This window comes from Frankliniella occidentalis, unplaced genomic scaffold (genome assembly GCF_000697945.3).
Source record: "Frankliniella occidentalis isolate FOCC.00 unplaced genomic scaffold, Focc_3.1 Scaffold10, whole genome shotgun sequence".
In the NCBI taxonomy this organism is placed as follows: Eukaryota; Metazoa; Arthropoda; class Insecta; order Thysanoptera; family Thripidae; genus Frankliniella; species Frankliniella occidentalis.
The window spans coordinates 3,092,892-3,109,896 of record NW_026267140.1 but is presented as its reverse complement, the minus strand read 5'-3'; the positions used below and the strand labels follow the sequence as shown (position 1 = coordinate 3,109,896).

The 17,005-nt window shown below is 40.4% G+C and overlaps 3 protein-coding genes across 10 annotated transcripts in view; 2 read left to right on the top strand and 1 right to left on the bottom strand.

The window, feature by feature from the left end:
- The first annotated feature begins 19 nt into the window (after positions 1 to 19).
- Positions 20 to 7,020, top strand: LOC113212884 (putative ATP-dependent RNA helicase DHX57). Its single transcript, XM_026431737.2, has 20 exons — positions 20 to 242; positions 538 to 658; positions 750 to 922; positions 988 to 1,487; positions 1,565 to 1,689; positions 1,795 to 2,033; positions 2,134 to 2,314; positions 2,579 to 2,743; positions 2,826 to 3,105; positions 3,180 to 3,428; positions 3,544 to 3,674; positions 3,755 to 3,897; positions 3,990 to 4,103; positions 4,181 to 4,431; positions 4,552 to 4,687; positions 4,785 to 4,971; positions 5,092 to 5,295; positions 5,369 to 5,545; positions 5,617 to 5,850; positions 5,928 to 7,020. The coding sequence occupies exons 1-20, from the start codon at positions 121 to 123 to the stop codon at positions 6,069 to 6,071; spliced, it is 3,876 nt and encodes a 1,291-aa protein (XP_026287522.1). The 5' UTR covers positions 20 to 120; the 3' UTR covers positions 6,072 to 7,020.
- A 149-nt stretch (positions 7,021 to 7,169) lies between these two features.
- LOC113212891 (armadillo repeat-containing protein 2) lies at positions 7,170 to 14,009 on the top strand. Of its 4 annotated transcripts, none has more exons than XM_052277455.1 (19): positions 7,170 to 7,939; positions 8,579 to 8,630; positions 8,714 to 8,984; positions 9,079 to 9,209; positions 9,329 to 9,442; positions 9,534 to 10,025; positions 10,605 to 10,772; positions 10,890 to 11,074; positions 11,160 to 11,262; positions 11,360 to 11,532; positions 11,640 to 11,836; positions 11,927 to 12,095; positions 12,181 to 12,351; positions 12,430 to 12,570; positions 12,649 to 12,817; positions 12,893 to 13,006; positions 13,085 to 13,217; positions 13,293 to 13,450; positions 13,579 to 14,009. In XM_052277455.1, the coding sequence occupies exons 3-19, from the start codon at positions 8,722 to 8,724 to the stop codon at positions 13,875 to 13,877; spliced, it is 3,180 nt and encodes a 1,059-aa protein (XP_052133415.1). In that variant the 5' UTR covers positions 7,170 to 7,939; positions 8,579 to 8,630; positions 8,714 to 8,721; the 3' UTR covers positions 13,878 to 14,009. The 4 variants fall into 4 exon arrangements, with proteins under 4 accessions (XP_052133415.1, XP_026287543.2, XP_026287547.2 ...); XM_026431758.2 differs by having other exon boundaries at positions 7,170 to 8,279; XM_026431762.2 differs by lacking the exon at positions 8,579 to 8,630 and having other exon boundaries at positions 7,170 to 8,279.
- Positions 14,010 to 14,331: 322 nt separating this feature from the next.
- LOC113212602 (dual specificity protein phosphatase 10-like) overlaps positions 14,332 to 17,005 on the bottom strand; it is an 84,656-nt gene continuing 81,982 nt past the window's right edge. For all 5 annotated transcript variants that reach the window (XM_052277458.1, XM_052277457.1, XM_052277456.1 and 2 more), the window contains one exon: positions 14,332 to 16,274. In XM_052277458.1, coding sequence (XP_052133418.1) covers positions 15,874 to 16,274 — 401 coding nt within the window. In that variant the 3' untranslated portion in view covers positions 14,332 to 15,873. The remainder of the gene's footprint in view (positions 16,275 to 17,005) is intronic.

Genomic DNA, 17,005 nt, shown 5'->3' with positions numbered 1-17,005 from the left:
GGTCGCGGTCGCGTCGTCAGGCCCACTTCTGCGTCTGGATGTCTTCCCGTGTGTCTCCCGTGTCTCCAATGTGGCAAATGTGTCAGAAATTTACAATATCTCTAGAATTTTCGAACAAAAATGAGTAGCCACAAGAGAGACAAGAAGTCCGACAGGAATTCCAAGCCGAATGAAAGGCCTAATAACCACCTAGTGTCCGGACTTGAAGATTTAAGAGTAAAAGTGCTAGATAAAAATAAGGGGTACGGTAACCTAAAAACTAAGCACTAGTCAATATTTCCCTGCTCTCTAACTGCAATTTCTAACATTCAAATCAACTGTTTCCTCGATATTTGGTTGTATTTTGACCCTAAATCCAATCATGTTTCATATCACTGGCTGTCAACTAGGAATACAACAGGAATTCAATCTTACGAAAGTAAGGTTGAACAGTAAAGTCCCCTTTCATGATTGCGTTAATTATAACAATGTTTCCTGCCAAACTGATTCCCCTATGCTTCTTAAAATGTCCAACGTTTTATGTTCTTTGCTTTGCAGAAATGTCAGTAATCCTGAAGTGGAAAACCCTGGCACGCACAAGGTGGAAATGCAAACATTACGCCTTGCCAAGAATCTAGAAAATCAAATGCTAGACACTCTTCGACAACTTTATGGAGAAGTAAATTTCTTTCACAGTTGTTTTTTTTTTCTTTTTTTTTTTTTTTTTGACTTGGCATTCTTACATTTATTTTGTATGGTTTGGATTGCAGAACTTTATATTAAGAAAGCAGTCCGATTATAGAGATAGAGGCTCGAATTTAGCTCGACATTACTGGATGGATAGTGGTGGACTTCGTGTACTAGGTGGAACAGATTACTCTCAAAAAAACCGCAAAAAGACCTTTGCTGAACAAAATTCTTTTGCTATAAGTAAACTTAAAGGGTAAGCAGAAAATTAAATCAGTTATAAGTTTTTGTATTGCTATTATTTTCATTTTTAATACACAGGTATGGTTTCCATGAAACCCATTGTATTGAAACTCTCCAAGCTACTAATGGAGATTTAGGAGCAAGCTTAGAACTCCTCATTGCTTATTATTTTCGATTGCCTCTTCCCAACACATCAAAGGTAGAAAGCATTCCTGATGATATTCTTGAGCAACGCTCTGATGAAAAGGCATCACTTGAATCAATTTATGAAAAAGCCTTTGAAGAAAGGTTACCAAACCGAGTATGGGCAGCAAAGTTGGATCTTCCATACCTTCTTGGTCGCTGTTCAGTACCTCTCCAGCAGAAAAAAATTCCTGTAAGTGGCAATAGAAACCACAATGCACGAGGAAGCAAGAAAGACAAGTCTAAAGAGCTTTGCAACTTTATTGCTGCTGGAAAACCATGCAAATTTGGAGATAAATGTAGATTTTCCCATCAATTGACAACTCTTAAGGAAAATAATGAACCAGTTGAATCAGAAGACAAACAGTTCACACTTGAAATCAGATTTCCACCTGGTAATACTTATGGCATGTAGATCAAATATTCATTTGTATTACAGTATATCCAATTAAAATGTTATGTATCTTATCAGGTTCTAAGTACCCATCAGAGCCACCTTTGCTCTGTTTTAGCACACCATACCATTACTTCCCTCCAGCTCTCTGTCTTCGTATTACAAGCAGGTTGATAGCTGAAGCAAAAGACTGTGCTGAACAGGTAAAAGTTAAAAAAAACTTCAATTAAAAATTGAGAGATTATTTTTCATCTGCAAAAAATTGTTAATCATGTTGTTGGTTATTTTTGTTTTTTCACTCATACCAGGGTTTTCCTTCCATATACACACTAATAGACCTACTGCAAAACCAGCAAAGTGAAATTTTGGAGCACTTGAATAAGATTGGAGAAGCTTTTCCCGACCCAGAGCTGCCTCTGATGGCCTCAAATGTGGTATCTGAAGAGGAAAGTGACTGTGATACAGAATATGATGAGGAGACTTCAGATAAAAATGCTCCTGTCCGAAGACAGCGTAAAACTTCGGCTAATTTGGTAGAGCGGCAAAAGTTAGTTTCCATTTAATTTTACTGATATAAGAAATCATCTGACTGGTCAATTCTTGGGTTGAAAATACTCATCCTTAAATGAAATCCAACTTTATTCTAGGCAAGATGATCGATTGGCAAAGTCCTTCCTAGAAAAGAGGCAGAATGATGCTTATACAAAAAGTTTAAAAGAGCGCAAACTTCTACCAGCTTGGAAAAAAGGCCAAGAAATTTTAGATGCTGTCCGAAATTTTCAGGTGGTTGTCATTTGTGGAGAAACTGGATGTGGAAAAAGTACACAGGTTAGAACAATGCTACCAATCATATATACATGGTGTTCCACTGACCCTGGAAAATTTTGCAGTATTGCCTAACGACTCTAACTATGGTGCCTAATGGCCCCAAGCGAGTAGACGACAGGCCTCAATACCCGCCTGCATGCAGTACAAAATACTTAACAAACAAAATGTTCTGGGGTCTGTTGGCCATTCTGTATTTTGTTAACTTCTGGATTATGTCTGTATGTGCGTATTTGCATAACTCATGCATGACTCCTTACGATAAAGGTGCCACAATTTCTGTTGGATGATTGGCTCCTGAATCACTCAATGGAAAAGCAGAAAACTTGTGAAATCATTTGTACTCAACCAAGAAGATTGTCAGCCATAGGAGTCGCTGAACGAGTGGCTGAAGAGCGGGCCGAAAAAATTGGGTTATCTGTTGGTTATCAGGTAAGCCTTTTGTTTTCATTTTGAATTTTGACACTTTTCATTAATGCATATCCATATGTTTAATTTTTTATGAACCTTACAGATCCGCTTGGAAAGCAAAATGTCATCTCAAACACGTCTTCTCTTCTGCACCACTGGAATTCTTTTAAGGAGGTTGGAAAATGACCCTGAACTGAGGTCTGTTTCACATATTGTTGTTGATGAGGTCCATGAACGCAGTGAGGAGAGTGATTTTTTGCTATTTATTCTTCGAGAGCTTTTACCCAAGCGGCCTGATCTTCGTGTCATTTTGATGAGTGCCACTATTAATGCAGATTTATTTTCTGCTTACTTCAACAATATACCTGTTGTAGAAATACCTGGTTGGTTACATTTTTTTAAAAGTTCCTGCTGTGCAATTGAGTGAGACATTCTGACACACTGTCTTGCTTTGTAGGGCGAACATTTCCTGTTCATCAGGTCTTTCTAGATGAAGTTTTGGAGAAAACAAATTATGTTTTGGAGGAAGACTCGAGATTTGCTCGAAAAATCAAAGAAAAGAAGCGGAATTTCCAAGATTTTGATGCGAACTCTCTTGAATGTGAACTGAGCACTGCCGATGTGCTGACCCAAAATGCATCAGCTCCTAAAGATTGTGTGAGGGATGAGATGTTGTCTTTACCCCATCTTTTGGCCCGTTATAGTGGTAAAGTATCTTGCAATCTGTTACTTTTAAGTCATGACTGGCTGTTTTTCTTTTGTTGTTGTTTGTGGAGGGGGTTGTTATTTTTAACGCATAATGCAAAAATTGTATACTTCAGGATGCAGCATGTCTGCAGTCAAGACATTGTACCTGATGGATCCAGAAAAGGTTAATTATGATCTTATTGAAGCTGTAGTCACATACATTGCTAATGGTGACCATGACTACCCTAGAAAAGGATCTATATTGGTAACAGTGCATCAGTTTTTCCTTTCATCCTTTAAATTTAAGGTCAACAATCTAATTTCTCACTGGGCTATTTTATTTAGGTTTTTTTACCTGGTATTGCTGAAATCAGAACACTCTACAATCAATTAAATGACAATCCTGTACTCAGTCCTCGCCTTGGAAACTTTGTTCTTGTCCCACTTCATTCAACTTTGACATCAGAGGAGCAGGCTGCTGTATTTAGGTAAAATATTGGGGTGTTTCAATAGGTATTCCTTGCACCTTATCTGCATTCTTTTCTGTATTACATAAGTGCATCACTGTCTTCCATCTCAGAAAACCGAAAGGAGGGGCCAGAAAAATTGTATTATCAACAAATATTGCTGAAACATCAATTACTATTGATGACTGTGTATTTGTTGTTGATGCTGGACGAATGAAAGAAAAGAGGTTTGTAAAGTGTCAATTGTGATTCTCCTTAAACAATCATGTGACAAGCATCTACTTAAATGTGATATTTCATGTAGATTTGACTCAAACAAAAACATGGAGAGTCTTGAGTTGGCATGGGTGTCCCGAGCAAATGCTGCTCAGAGACGTGGGCGAGCTGGACGAGTCATGCCCGGCGTTTGTTTTCATCTCTACACGAAATATCGTCATGACTTTAATTTTCTTGCTCAGCCTATTCCTGAATTGCTTAGAATACCACTAGAGCAACTAATACTCAGGATGAAGGTTCTCCGTAACTTCTGTGATAGAAGTAGTCATGAAATATTTGGTAAGAATTCTTTTTCTTAAAAATTGTGGTCATTATGCTTGAGTTGTCATGTGAATATATGTACTCTGAAACTTGTACACATATATTTTCTTTTTGTTTTATTTACCCAATTTTCAATAGGTGGTATGCTGGAGGCCCCTGATGTTGAGAGTATCAATTCTGCCCTATTGCGTTTACAAAATATTGGAGCCCTTGATGATAAGCAGGCTTTAACACCTCTTGGTTGTCACTTAGCCCAACTTCCTGTTGATGTCAGGTAAATTCAGAAGGTTCCCTGGTTTCATTGACCCATCTAAACTCTCCGAATTAAAAAATTTGTTTATATAAATACCTTGTTGTTGGTTTTTTTCTAGGATTGGAAAACTGATGTTATTTGGTGCCATATTCCGTTGTTTGGATTCTGCTCTTACTATTGCTGCTTGTTTGAGCTACAAATCCCCCTTCTCAGCACCTTTTCATAAACGAGAGGATGCAGACGCCAAAAAAAAAGAATTTGCTGTTGCAAACAGTGATCAATTAACAGCCCTCAAGGCCTATACAGTAGGTTTATTTGACTTTACTTTACCCAGGGCATGTTAGTCTAATTTTTGTATTTCCATCTTTGCCTTGGTTATAAACACTTTTCACTGTCGTGTACTTACACATTTGTCATTCCTGTAGACCTGGCTAAAAAAGAACCAGATTAGCCGCCGTGCAGGTGATGTATTTGCTGAAGAGAATTATTTGTCATGGCGTACATTAGTGACCATTGCTGATATGAAACATCAGTTCTTGGAACTTTTGGCTGATATTGGCTTTGTTGCTGTTGGATCAAGAAGAAGGAGGAGTGGAGAAGATAGTGTTCTCCAATTAAGTGGTAGCGAAGTAAGTACGTATTCAGGCTACTTTGATATTGATTCTTGCAAAGTTTATTGATTTCATCTTTTAAAATTTGTAGCTGAATGAGCATGCAGATAATCATAAGCTGCTTGCTGCCGTGCTCTGTGCAGCATTGTACCCTAATATTGTTAAAGTAATGACTCCAGCGAAAACATTTGCACCTAGTGTGGCTGGTTGTATACCAAGACAACTTCGACCAGATGAAATATCTTTTAAAACTAAACAAGATGGCTATGTAAGTTTGTTATAATTTTGATATCTTAATTAGTTTTTGCCTTTACCAATTTCTGCATTCTTTTTTTTCAGGTTAATCTTCACCCATCATCTGTTAACCACAGTGTTAACAACTTCTCTAGCCCATATCTTGTATATCAAGAAAAAGTTAAAACTTCTCGTGTTTTTGTGAGAGATTGTTCTATGGTGTCATTATTACCACTTGTTATGTTCACGGGCAAAGATGTGGTTGTGGAGTTGCATTGCGGTACAACTGTACTTTCCTTGGAGGAGGGTTGGATCCTTTTTTCTGTTGAAACGCACCAGGTATCTATTTCATGTTGTAGATTGTAATTTTTTATTTTGGTGCATCTTAGATTTACTCCTTTTTTTTTTTTTTTCAGATTGCAGAATTGATCTGTCATATGAGACAGGAACTTGATAGAATTTTGCAAGACAAAATTGCAGACCCCTCTTTAAATCTGTTTACAAACCCAAAGAGAAGGAAAGTTATATCAACCATTATAACATTGATAACAGAAGGATGATAACTTAAATTAGTGTTCACTGGCTTCCTCTTGTGAGTAAAATTTTGTTTGCTCTAGTTTTGAGACTCTTCTGAGTTTATTATTGGCGTCTTCTGGTTACTAAATGACATTGAGAAACAGTTTGAAATTTGTCACACTTTTATTCACAAAAATCAAGTACTTACATTATGTGAGACTATTTAATGATTAACACTCAGTCAGTTGTTAAAATTTTTATCTAATTTTATTCTAAAAATTCTGTTAAACAAATTTATCTATTTTGATGTAGGTACAGTAGTCTACTTCTAAGAATAACATATAATAAGATTATTTTGTGATAATTATTTTTATATAAGGTTTGATATGAGTCCTCTCTGGTCTTGCGTTCAAAGCTTGTGAAACATACATACTATTTTGGAATTGCATGTAAATATTTTAGATTGTACCTAAGTCTTCCCTGCTTTTTGTTACTATTAACCTACACATACCTCCGGGAGGGAAGTTTATGTAGGGTTGGTTCTGATTTTTTGCAAGGTTAATAGTTTATGGTTCTTGAAGTAACTTATTTTGTTCTCAAATGAGAAAAATATTTTGTGATCTAATGTCATGTCAATCTAAATTCATCAATTAGTAAGAGTTTGATTCTTGACTATGGTATTTAACAGTACATAATTGTTGTTGCAATGTTAGACTTCTGTTTAAGTTTACCATGATGAAGAGAGACCTACATCATGAAGTTTACTAACTGTGTCATTTCTGTGTTCCACATATGTCTATCTAAGTTGGTTGTGGTATTCTTGGTTTTTGACACTGTAACAGAACACTTTAGTAGTTAACTATTGTGTTGAACCATGAGTCAGTTGTGTCAATCATTCAACCAGACCAAATGTTGTTTAGATTCTGGTAACTTTCCTCATAAATTGTTTTTCAGATTTTTACCAGTTTCTGTAATAAAATCAATGTTTCTGCAGATTTTGTATCTTCTGGTTGATGGGCCCTTTTTTGTGTCCTTTACGTAAAGTGCCTGTTTTTGTCGCCACAGCCGCCCTTGACCCACATGTGGTCTGGGCTGGCCGTTACTGGCGACCCTTATGCCTTATGACCTGAATGGCTCGACCCAAATTGGTCTCCGCTTCCGACGGCGAACGCAGCCCCGCCGGGCCCGACCAACCACCTGCCCATGGTGGGCTGGTGTGAGTTGAGGGGTGGCGTGGAAGACCTGGGCCGCGTCGAAGGTCGCACGCGGTGGTGGGGCGGTGGCAGTTCAAACCTACCGCGCCTTGACCTACGAATACCTTAGTGAAAATTTCATCAGCAAATGCCCGGCCGCGGTGGCCGAAGCCGTGGCGTGCGACGGGAAAGTGGCGCCCGGGCTCTCGCCCTCCTCGCCATCACATCGATTGGGTGTGCGCGGGACATGCCCCCCAGGGCGGTGCCGAGACAAGCGACCTCAGCCGAGCCTCGGCCTCGGCAGCGCTACCGCGCTCAGGCCCACCTCTAGGACCACCAGGAGGACACAACCGCGTACCTCCTACCGCGTGCCGGGCTGGGGCGGAGGCATTGCGGCTGCATACGTATGCCCTCGGCCGCCCTACGTAGGCCAGGACCCGCTTCTGTGCGGGATGTCCAAGCACAAATACGCGACATCTCAGCTGCTGTCCCCGTAGAATGGCAGTTGACCCGTAGAACGTAAGACCTCGGCCGTCCTCACAAGACCCCAGCCGCCACCACAGGACTCTACTCGCTCGGCCCCGGGGGCCTGACTTGCGGCGTGATGCGTGACTGAATACATAAACCGGCGCGCCAACAGCGGCGACCCATCGATCCAGTCTGTGCTGGCCAGTCTATAGTCGGACGGACGAAGCGCGGGTTCTGTGTTGGCTGTGGCAGTGAGTAGAAAAGGCGGCAGGTTGGGCTGGGAGCGCTATAGCAAGTGCCGGCCGGGTACCGACCAGGGCCGCCGTGGGGAGGGAAGACCCTGGCGCCTGGTGCGCTAGTAGTGCCCCCCTCCCCCGCCCCTCCCTCCAAACCGCCTCAGAGCGGCGCCATTCCCCAGTTCGATCCGAATGCTATTCGGCGACATTCCCGCGGCGCTGTGCCGTCCCGCATCGGGTTGCTTAGGCCCGTTGGGCCCGTTGGCAACGCCGTCCCGCAATCTTTCCAACTCACGCGCATAGCGATGTGAGGATTGTGACTTGTTTTAACTGACTAGTGATCCCAGTGATACCGGTAAGAAAAGCAAGAAAAACAGGAAGACCACTCTTCGAACCGACCCTGTCCCTCGCCATAGTTGTTGCGAACAGCGTTGTAGTCATAACATGGCCTTTCCCTTCACCCGAGTACTTTACATTTCCTCGCGGAAATCCATTGCCAGAATTATAATTTTTCATTGATTAAATTAAAATGTCGATGTATTTTCGCTATTTGCTCGCTACTCTTGGTCTTGTGCACTGAACTCTGCACTTCTAATTACTTTTTTTTAAGTACATCAAATTTTCTGTGAGGATAATCACCTTGTAATGTTGCAGGGAAGTTCTTTTTCTGTCATTATTATTAAATTAAATTTGAAGTATGGATCGGGTAACTTCTTTATAATTTTATCTTCTTTTTATCATTTATTTAGAAATTATTGCACGTTTATGTGATGTTATTCCTCTTTTCAGTTCTAGACATGGAAAAGAAATCAAAGAGTGGTAGAAGTAAACCCAATCTTGCCTTTTATGAACCTCCCGCTTGTGTAAGGAAAACAAGCTCTGAAATTATCAATGAAGCCAGAGCTTCAATCATGCAAAGTGGAACACCAAGTACATCCAATAGCAGTGCTGCTATCATTCAGCCTGTAAATACCAAAAGGCCTTTCACTCCTCGTGATGGCCAAAGAACATTATTTGGTCGTTCCAGGGGGTCGGGACAAAGACCTCCTAGTTCCTTCAGGTAAACACTAGGGTTTTATGTTTTTCTCTCCCTCAGCATTTAGTTCATGATGAGAAGAAGTAGACTATAATTTACTAACTTATTACTTGCCCAGCTTACGTTATCTACAAAACCAAGAAAGTGGAGACTCAGGGGACGCAAGTTCTTCTGGTAACCATCCTCCGAAACGAGCACAGCTTCAGCCAATGACAATGAGTGGGGGTGCAGCTCTGGAGATGGTAAAAGGTTAGCAAAGTGCAAGTTGTGTTTTTTTTTGTTTTTGTTTTTTCAAATCTGAATTAGGTAACACGGAAGAACTGCTGTATCTGACAGTGAATCTCTAACTGACATTTACTGTGTGACAGAAATAACAGGTAATGCTTTGACACGATTACCATCCATTAGCAAAATAGTTGATGCTCAAGATATACGTCGGAAACGTAGACATCAGTTCAGAACATCTGCATCTCTTGACAATTGTGAGTTGAAAATTTTATAACAGATGATTTTGTTGTCAAAAATATCTCTATCTACAACCTTAAAAAAATTCCTCTGTTGTTTTGTATTTAGTGCCAGAGGAGTTGGAGGGATCTGAAACTTTCTCCAATGAGACTCCCATCCGAAATGCATATAGCAGCCCCAAAGAGCACACTGAACGTCTCTCAGATTGTTTGGATGTAGTTGGTTTGCAAAAGAGTAAAGCAAGTTCCTCTATCTCACAAAATAGTAAGACACCCAGAAAAATAATGAAACATGATGACTTCACATCAAAGGCTGATATTTCTTCTAAAACCAATATCAGTGGTGGAAAAGATGCAGAAATGAAAGGTTTCCAGTTCAATCAGAAAACTATGCTTTCCTTAGATGTTGGAAATTTTTCACATGACTTACTTGAGAAACCTGATGGAATGACAAACACAGTTGTGGAAAAAACACATAATTTACTTGACATAGAACATAATGTGTTTGGCCCCAATATAGTCTCTGATGGTGTAAACTCTCCATATTCATCTTCAAAGGTTGATAGAGAAGTATTTGGTGAAAGAGTTCATAATAAGAATGGTAAGTACAATTAATTTTCTTAAATGTGATTGGTTGATTGAAAATCTGTCTTTTTCAAAAAAAAAAAAAGTTCAAATAAGTCCATCCGATCCATTCACTTGTTGGACTCTTGTTGGTGGTCCCACTATTGCTAGATAGCCGTGAGAGGTGCATTTCACATGTTCCAGATCCTTCAATTGTGGCTCTTGGGCAGTGGACAGAAATTGAAAGGTGGCTTTTGCAACAAATTGAGTGGAAATAATAAGCCAAATGCTTGGGATGAACTCTCCGAAAATTCTGATCTAGCTAATAGTTGGAATGTTAATAGTTAATAATAATTTTTTGTGGGTTATAATCTAAGGGTTTCTTATGAATTATTTTGAAAATGTATAACAAAACCACCAGGTGAGTCCTTAGAAAAAGTGACTCATTTGTGTTTCTCTTGTTTTGAAGCATTTGTGTGTGGGTCGTAAATCAATAACTATCAACTTTCTACATTCTCTCTTTATCAATACGTGTAACTCAAAAAAGTTAAAGAAGCCTTGTGTTTGGTTAAAAAAAGTAATCATCTAACTCTTTGTATTTTCTCTTCTTTCTCAGGTCAAACATTGTCTGGATTTGAATCAGATAAAGAATCTGCAATATATGATAATTGCATTAATGAGGCAAAGTTAGCTAACTCGTATGGGAGTAAAGTTCCTGAAGAAAACAAAATTTCTTCAAAAATTTATCAGATAATCAACAAACTGACAGAACTTGCACTTAATGGTAAGCCTCAATAAAAGACAACATGCTTTAGTTTCAGTTTTGATTATTTACTTTCTCTGCCCTCTTATTGTTTGGATATGAAGTTGCTTAAGTGTTGGTTGCAATTTATGCTATTAGAAGGACCGGATGCAATGGTGATGCTGGGCTTGGATGAACTCTATGATGCTCTTAGAGGATCAGGTTTGCAAAGGAAGGTTGGAATAAGCTCTAAAATTAAAACACACGTGCTGAAGTGTGTGTACAAGTTTGTAGAACGTTCTGAAGACACTCTCCTCTTAAAGCTTGCTCGCATCATATTTTGTGTAAGTGATTTTCATTGTTGTAGCAATTGAATTCTGAGGTCTCGTAACTTGAGGAATTGTAGTAACAATATTTTTTAAATTACAGTTGCCAGTAACTGGAAGTAATTTGGCAGGTGTTTGCAAATTAGTGTTTAAAGTAGCAAGGAATGACAAAAACGACAATTTGTTCTTGGAAGGAAATATCTTAGGTATGCTTTATTCTCAAGTAATTACATAAATATGTATCTATGTTTTAATTAGGGTAAACAAGTTGATATTCACTAATTGTTTTTATTTTTTAAATAGATTTATTTATTGATGCCCTTGGAACAGCTAGTCCTCTTGAGGATGCTGAAGCTTGTGTGTACGGATATGGTGCTCTTAAATTCCTCACAATGAATAATCAGCTTCTAAATCACATACTTGATCTTGGCACCTTAGATCTCATGGTTCTTCACCTCAAAATTGTGAATTCTGCGGTAAATGAAATTTCAATTGGTCAAAATTCATTTCTACTATAGATACCTATGGTTTATTTGTCATCTAGAATACATGTAAATCTCTTTTAAAAATGTTAATTCTTTAGCGATCAGAAGGGGGTAGACTTCCCGAGCAGACTAGCCATGCTATATTTCAACTGACCGGAGCTCTAAGAAACATTGCTGGAGAAGAATCGACATTCCCTATGTTAGAAGCAAATGGTGCTGTATGTCAGCTTTGTATATCCATGGAACTTTTCAGCTCTGACCTTGATCTTGTCACAAACATTGCGCGGACATTCAGGTAAAATTATGTAATAAAGGGTTGACTGGTCATAACTGTAATCCCTCAATTTATATAAAAACTTTAATTCATAAGACTGTTTTTTTACAGTATTATTTCTACCAACGATGATTGCTGTCAAGCTATTGCTAAGTACAAAAATTGCACCAAGCTTTTTGCAAAACTTTTTTCAAAATATCCGGGACACCAAGATATTGTTGTCAGATTGGGATATGCTTTGGGTAACCTTTTAGCAAAGAACGATGAAATACGTTTGCAGGTAAAGATTTGTGATGATGCTTTGTAGAGTGAATATTCAGTTTCCTTCAAGGGTCTAAACTTGAATGTATGTAATGATGTTAAAGCTTTTGGACACTGACGGAGCCATGGATACACTGCTAGATTTGCTGCAACTTTACTTACAAAAAGATTTAGACGTTGCCACCAATGAGGCTCAAAAATCTCTTCAAAGAGAGGAACACAATCTTTCTTTAGAATCAGGGTCTGACGGATCCATTGAAGATGTTATTGTCAAGGTATGAGAACTTTTAATTGATTTTTAGTCCACATGGCACATTACTAAAAGTGTCAATCTCTTCTCTTATTTTTATCAGATGATAAGGATTGTTGCTAATATGAGTATGAATATGGAAGTGGGAGAACGGCTGACATGTCTACCTATAGTCAATGAAACAGAACTCAATGATACAATTAATGATTCATGGAAAGATCATTTAAATGTGAAAGATACTGCTGTGAGTTCACTATTTATTTAGTTTTTAACTGCACAATCTATTAGCATGTGTTATACTGAACACCATTTTCCCCTAAAGGTTGGTGACAGAGCAATTGGACTATTGTTGACCGTTCTGAGGCGTAAATCTGTTGCGGAAAGTGCTGAATTAGTCTTGTCAACACTCAGCACTTTCAATAATCTCACATACTACCCAAGTGGTGCAGAGCTCTCAATTTTCAATTCCCACCTAATGGATATTTCTCAAGGTAAAGATAACATGATATAGTATTCAAAAATGTATGTTTACTTGTTTAGTTTTTTTTACCAAACTTTCATTTCAGCTTTGTATACGCTCCTAATGAGCAATCTGGACGAGTGTCTTGTTGAGGCTACTAAGGTCCTTGGCAACCTGACTCGCTCTAAACCAGCAAGGGATTTCCTTTTGGAAACTGGTGGTACTGCAAAATTTAAATTTAAAATTGACATTATTCAGTGCACATTGGTATATTGATCAATAATTTGGAAATTTACAGGGCTAAACCAGCTTCTCAAGTTCTTAAGCACTGATAACCATGAACTGTTGCGTTCAACAACAGGAGTACTTGTTAATCTGATGGCTGATGCAGACAAACGGGAGGCTCTCCAGCGCACTCAAGGCATTTCAAGGTGTCTTTTAAAGTCTTTTACCTGAATTTGAGAATTTCACATGACACTGATATAATCCATTTGTTTGTATTTCAGGCTTATTGCCATTCTTCTTTACCATGGGGAGAGTGATTGGCAACTTTCAAGCCTTATATGTCAAGTATTATGGAACTACTGCATTGACATGGCAAATCTAAACTGGCTTGGAGCAGATCAGACAAATCAGCTTGTTGAAGTGTTGGTGGATTTTCTAGGTATTGAAAACAGTTATACAGTGGTTCACTGGCATTAGTTTAAAAATAATTTCTAATTCTACTAGACGAATCTAGCATACTGTGGATTCTTTTAAATTATTAGTTTGCTAATTGTGTTATCTTTACAGATGATGAACGTCTTTTTGGAGCAAAAAATAGCACATCTACCAATGATAGCAGTATTAACGATACTGGAAATGGAACAATAAGCACATATCAGCAATGGGAAGAATTTGCCATGATAGCCACAAACTTGTTAGAGAAAATGGAAAGTCATATAGAAAGTTCACAGCAGATTGTACTCCCACATTCCTTGTCTATGAACCAACTGACCATAAATGCTAATGCTACTGACCTGAGGAAAAGTCAGTGGGAAGAAATTCCAGCGAAAACACCTTCATTGCTCCCTACTACAGGTTTATCATAATAATAAATGTAATAATAATTAAAAATAGATTAAATGTGTAATGGAAAGCTATGTATTTAAAAGAAATAGCTTTGTTAATTTAAACCAAGGTTTCAAAACTTTGGAAACTAATAAAAATACTGTATTTAAGAACTTCAGTATTTTAATTAACCCTGCGGTACCTATCCATAGTCCAATATTCAGGTAAGAGTTCAACAGAAATGGAATATTATTTTGGAATACAACACAGTAGAGGGAAGTGCCAACACCACTAACCTTGAAACAAAGATCAGCTGTTCTTTAATTGTTTATGCATACAATTTTAAATAAAATATACTCCATGCTTGCATGTGTATTTCCTAAGCACTGTGATCCATAAGCAAGCCCTAGGTGTAACCCCCATATGTATTTACTCATCTGTTTGAGATGAACATTGGAAATAGGAATGTTGATAAGAAAGTTAAAAGTTACAGTGTTTATATTAAATCAATATATTTTTTCACATTAGTAGTTATGTTTGGACACGGCACACACAACATCACTCGACCCACATCCAAACATTTGTAGCAAACACCACACTTGTAGAACAATTTAACCTCCAAGACAATTTCAATGATCATGCTATGTGATGGTGCGGGAACACCTGCCCATCAACTAACAGAACTGCAGGATAAAGGGTAGAACAAGATATGAGCAAACAAGCTCCATGGCTCCAAAGGATGATTAGTTGTGTCACAAGTGCTTTGTGAAAACATATAGAACCAGGAAAAATTATTGACAGCTCACACAGGATTAAAATGTTAAAACACAGTTTATCCTATTCTACCTTTTAATAACAAATTGAATAAATAATTTATCACCTCTAAGTACATGGGTTATTAACGTTTCACTTTTCAATTTCCTTTTAATTGGAATGTGAAATATCATTTAAATTGATGTAGTTCAGTTTTCGAAATATCAAACAAACTAACATGTAAAGGGACAATGCGTGAGGACAAGGTATGGGTGCTTTGATATGTTCCCGCCCACCTTGACACAGCCACATTCCCAACTTTGACGACTAGATTCAATTTCCTTGCCTAAGAAGGATCTTCCAGTGACACTGGTCCGATAATCAACCGTGCCAATATTTAAAAATACTACAGAAAACAACACATTACAATAGGTGCAGGCATAGTAGTTAAATACTGCTTTCAATGTCTTTCAATTCAAACAAATGTTTATAAAATAACACACTATTTTTACATTGAAACCAAAAAAACTCCATAAACTACAAAATCTAAAGGGAACAAGATGCAATGCTAATTTAGTAGGAACAAAATGGCATGATATGATTAACACTGGAAGACCGGGTATAGTGGCAAAGACAAAAAAAATATTTACAAGCTACCTATTAGAGGTGCCAAAATTTCTACAGTTGGTAACATTTTTGCATTCTATAGATTCAGTACCATTCCTTGTTCGGAGACTTATGGTCATTCTTTCCATTTCTCTTCATTTTTTGTTGTTGTTGTTGTTGTTGCTGACAGAACAAAATTTATGATATTGATATTAAGGACAAAATCAAGTAAAAACCTTGTCTCGCGGTATCTCACTTAAGGTTTATACACAATAAAGATAGGACAATGTTGTCCCAGCAATAAGTTAACACTCAATGGCACTGACGGATGGCGGTGCGGAGCCGAGCGCCCCCACGCACATGCGACAACGATAATACTATAGCAGTTACTATAATTACAACAAAAATGTAATAAATAGCGGTCGGGGCCGCGGGCCTACGCTACACCAGGGCGTCCCCGACGCCCACAGGCCTCGCCCCCAGGGCCCCCAGGGCCCGCCCCCAACGGTGCCCCCAGCCCCAGGAACGGCCCCAGGGGCGGCGGGTGCGACGGCGTCGGCACAGCCTGACGGGCAGAGTCAGCAGCAGCAGGGTCAGCATGAGCAGCTGCACGAGCACCGCCCGCGGCCCGGTATCACAGACAAGCTCGACCCTCCCAGTAGGGCCCGGGGGCGTGGGTCATGTGGACGACGGTGCCGATGAGAGAGCCGTCGATGGCAAAGACGGCGCCACCGCTACCGACTGCTCACTGGGTGCGGGCCGCGGTGCAGGGTGGCCGTCGAAGGGCAGCGGGAGGGGGTGCGGGGGCGGGCTGGGGGCAGGGCTCAGGCTGTCCAGGCTGGACGCCGGGCTGGACGCGGGGCTGGGCTCCAGGCGCAGGCTCTGCTCCAGCTCCAACAGCTGGCCCATGAAGTTGAGGTTGGGCGAGATGATCGGCCGCACCGCCTTCACCTCCTTGTAGGCCTCGGCCATGCTCAGCCCGCGGGCGCGCATCAGGTAGGCGATGGCGACGGCGGCCGACCGCGAGACGCCGGCCTGACAGTGCAGTAGCACCACTCCTCCACGGCTCCGGGCCTCCTCTGCAACAAACAAGGAACACGTAAGTAAGCAAGCACTTGAGAAATGGGTGTACTCTGACTGGAAATGGTTGGAGAATGAATGGACGTGACTAGAAAAGTGGCTGGAGCCTCTGGAGGTGGTTTTCGGAAGTATTTCCCAACTGACTGGGTGACTGGAAAACGAATTGAAAAGCGATTCGTCCGGGCCCTGTATACTGAGACCACTGAGACTGGTCAGAGCAATGTCGTACGGGACGGTCCGCCACTGTTGCCCGGCCGGCGCCGAAGCGTTAGGCAGCCCATCGGCCACGGACGGGGCGGGGGTTGGGTTGGCCCACTTGCGCTCCTGCGCTCGCACAACTTGTTGAGTGATTTTTCCGCGCGGTGCCGCGAGAAGGGGAGGGGAGGGGGAGGACAACTCGGCGATGACTCACTCCTCGCCTCGGCGGCTTCTACGCGCCCGAGTCCCACACTCGCTCCCTTGGCTCCTTCCATCCCTTGCTCGCCCCTTCCTCCCCCTCCTCCTCCGTGCCACAGACCGCGAGACTAAACGCCAGTCTGAGCCAATGAAGGCGTGCTAAATAGTAGGACGTATTTTGAGGCGAGCTGAAGATGTGAGTGAGAGAAGTATGGGCGGCCAGGTAAAGGAGAGAGAGAGAAGGTCGTAGGAAATCACACGGTCGGGCGGCGCTCAGGCCTAATGTCTACCGGTCGAGCCAGCCGCTGCCGCTGTCGGGACGGAGGGGAGGGGG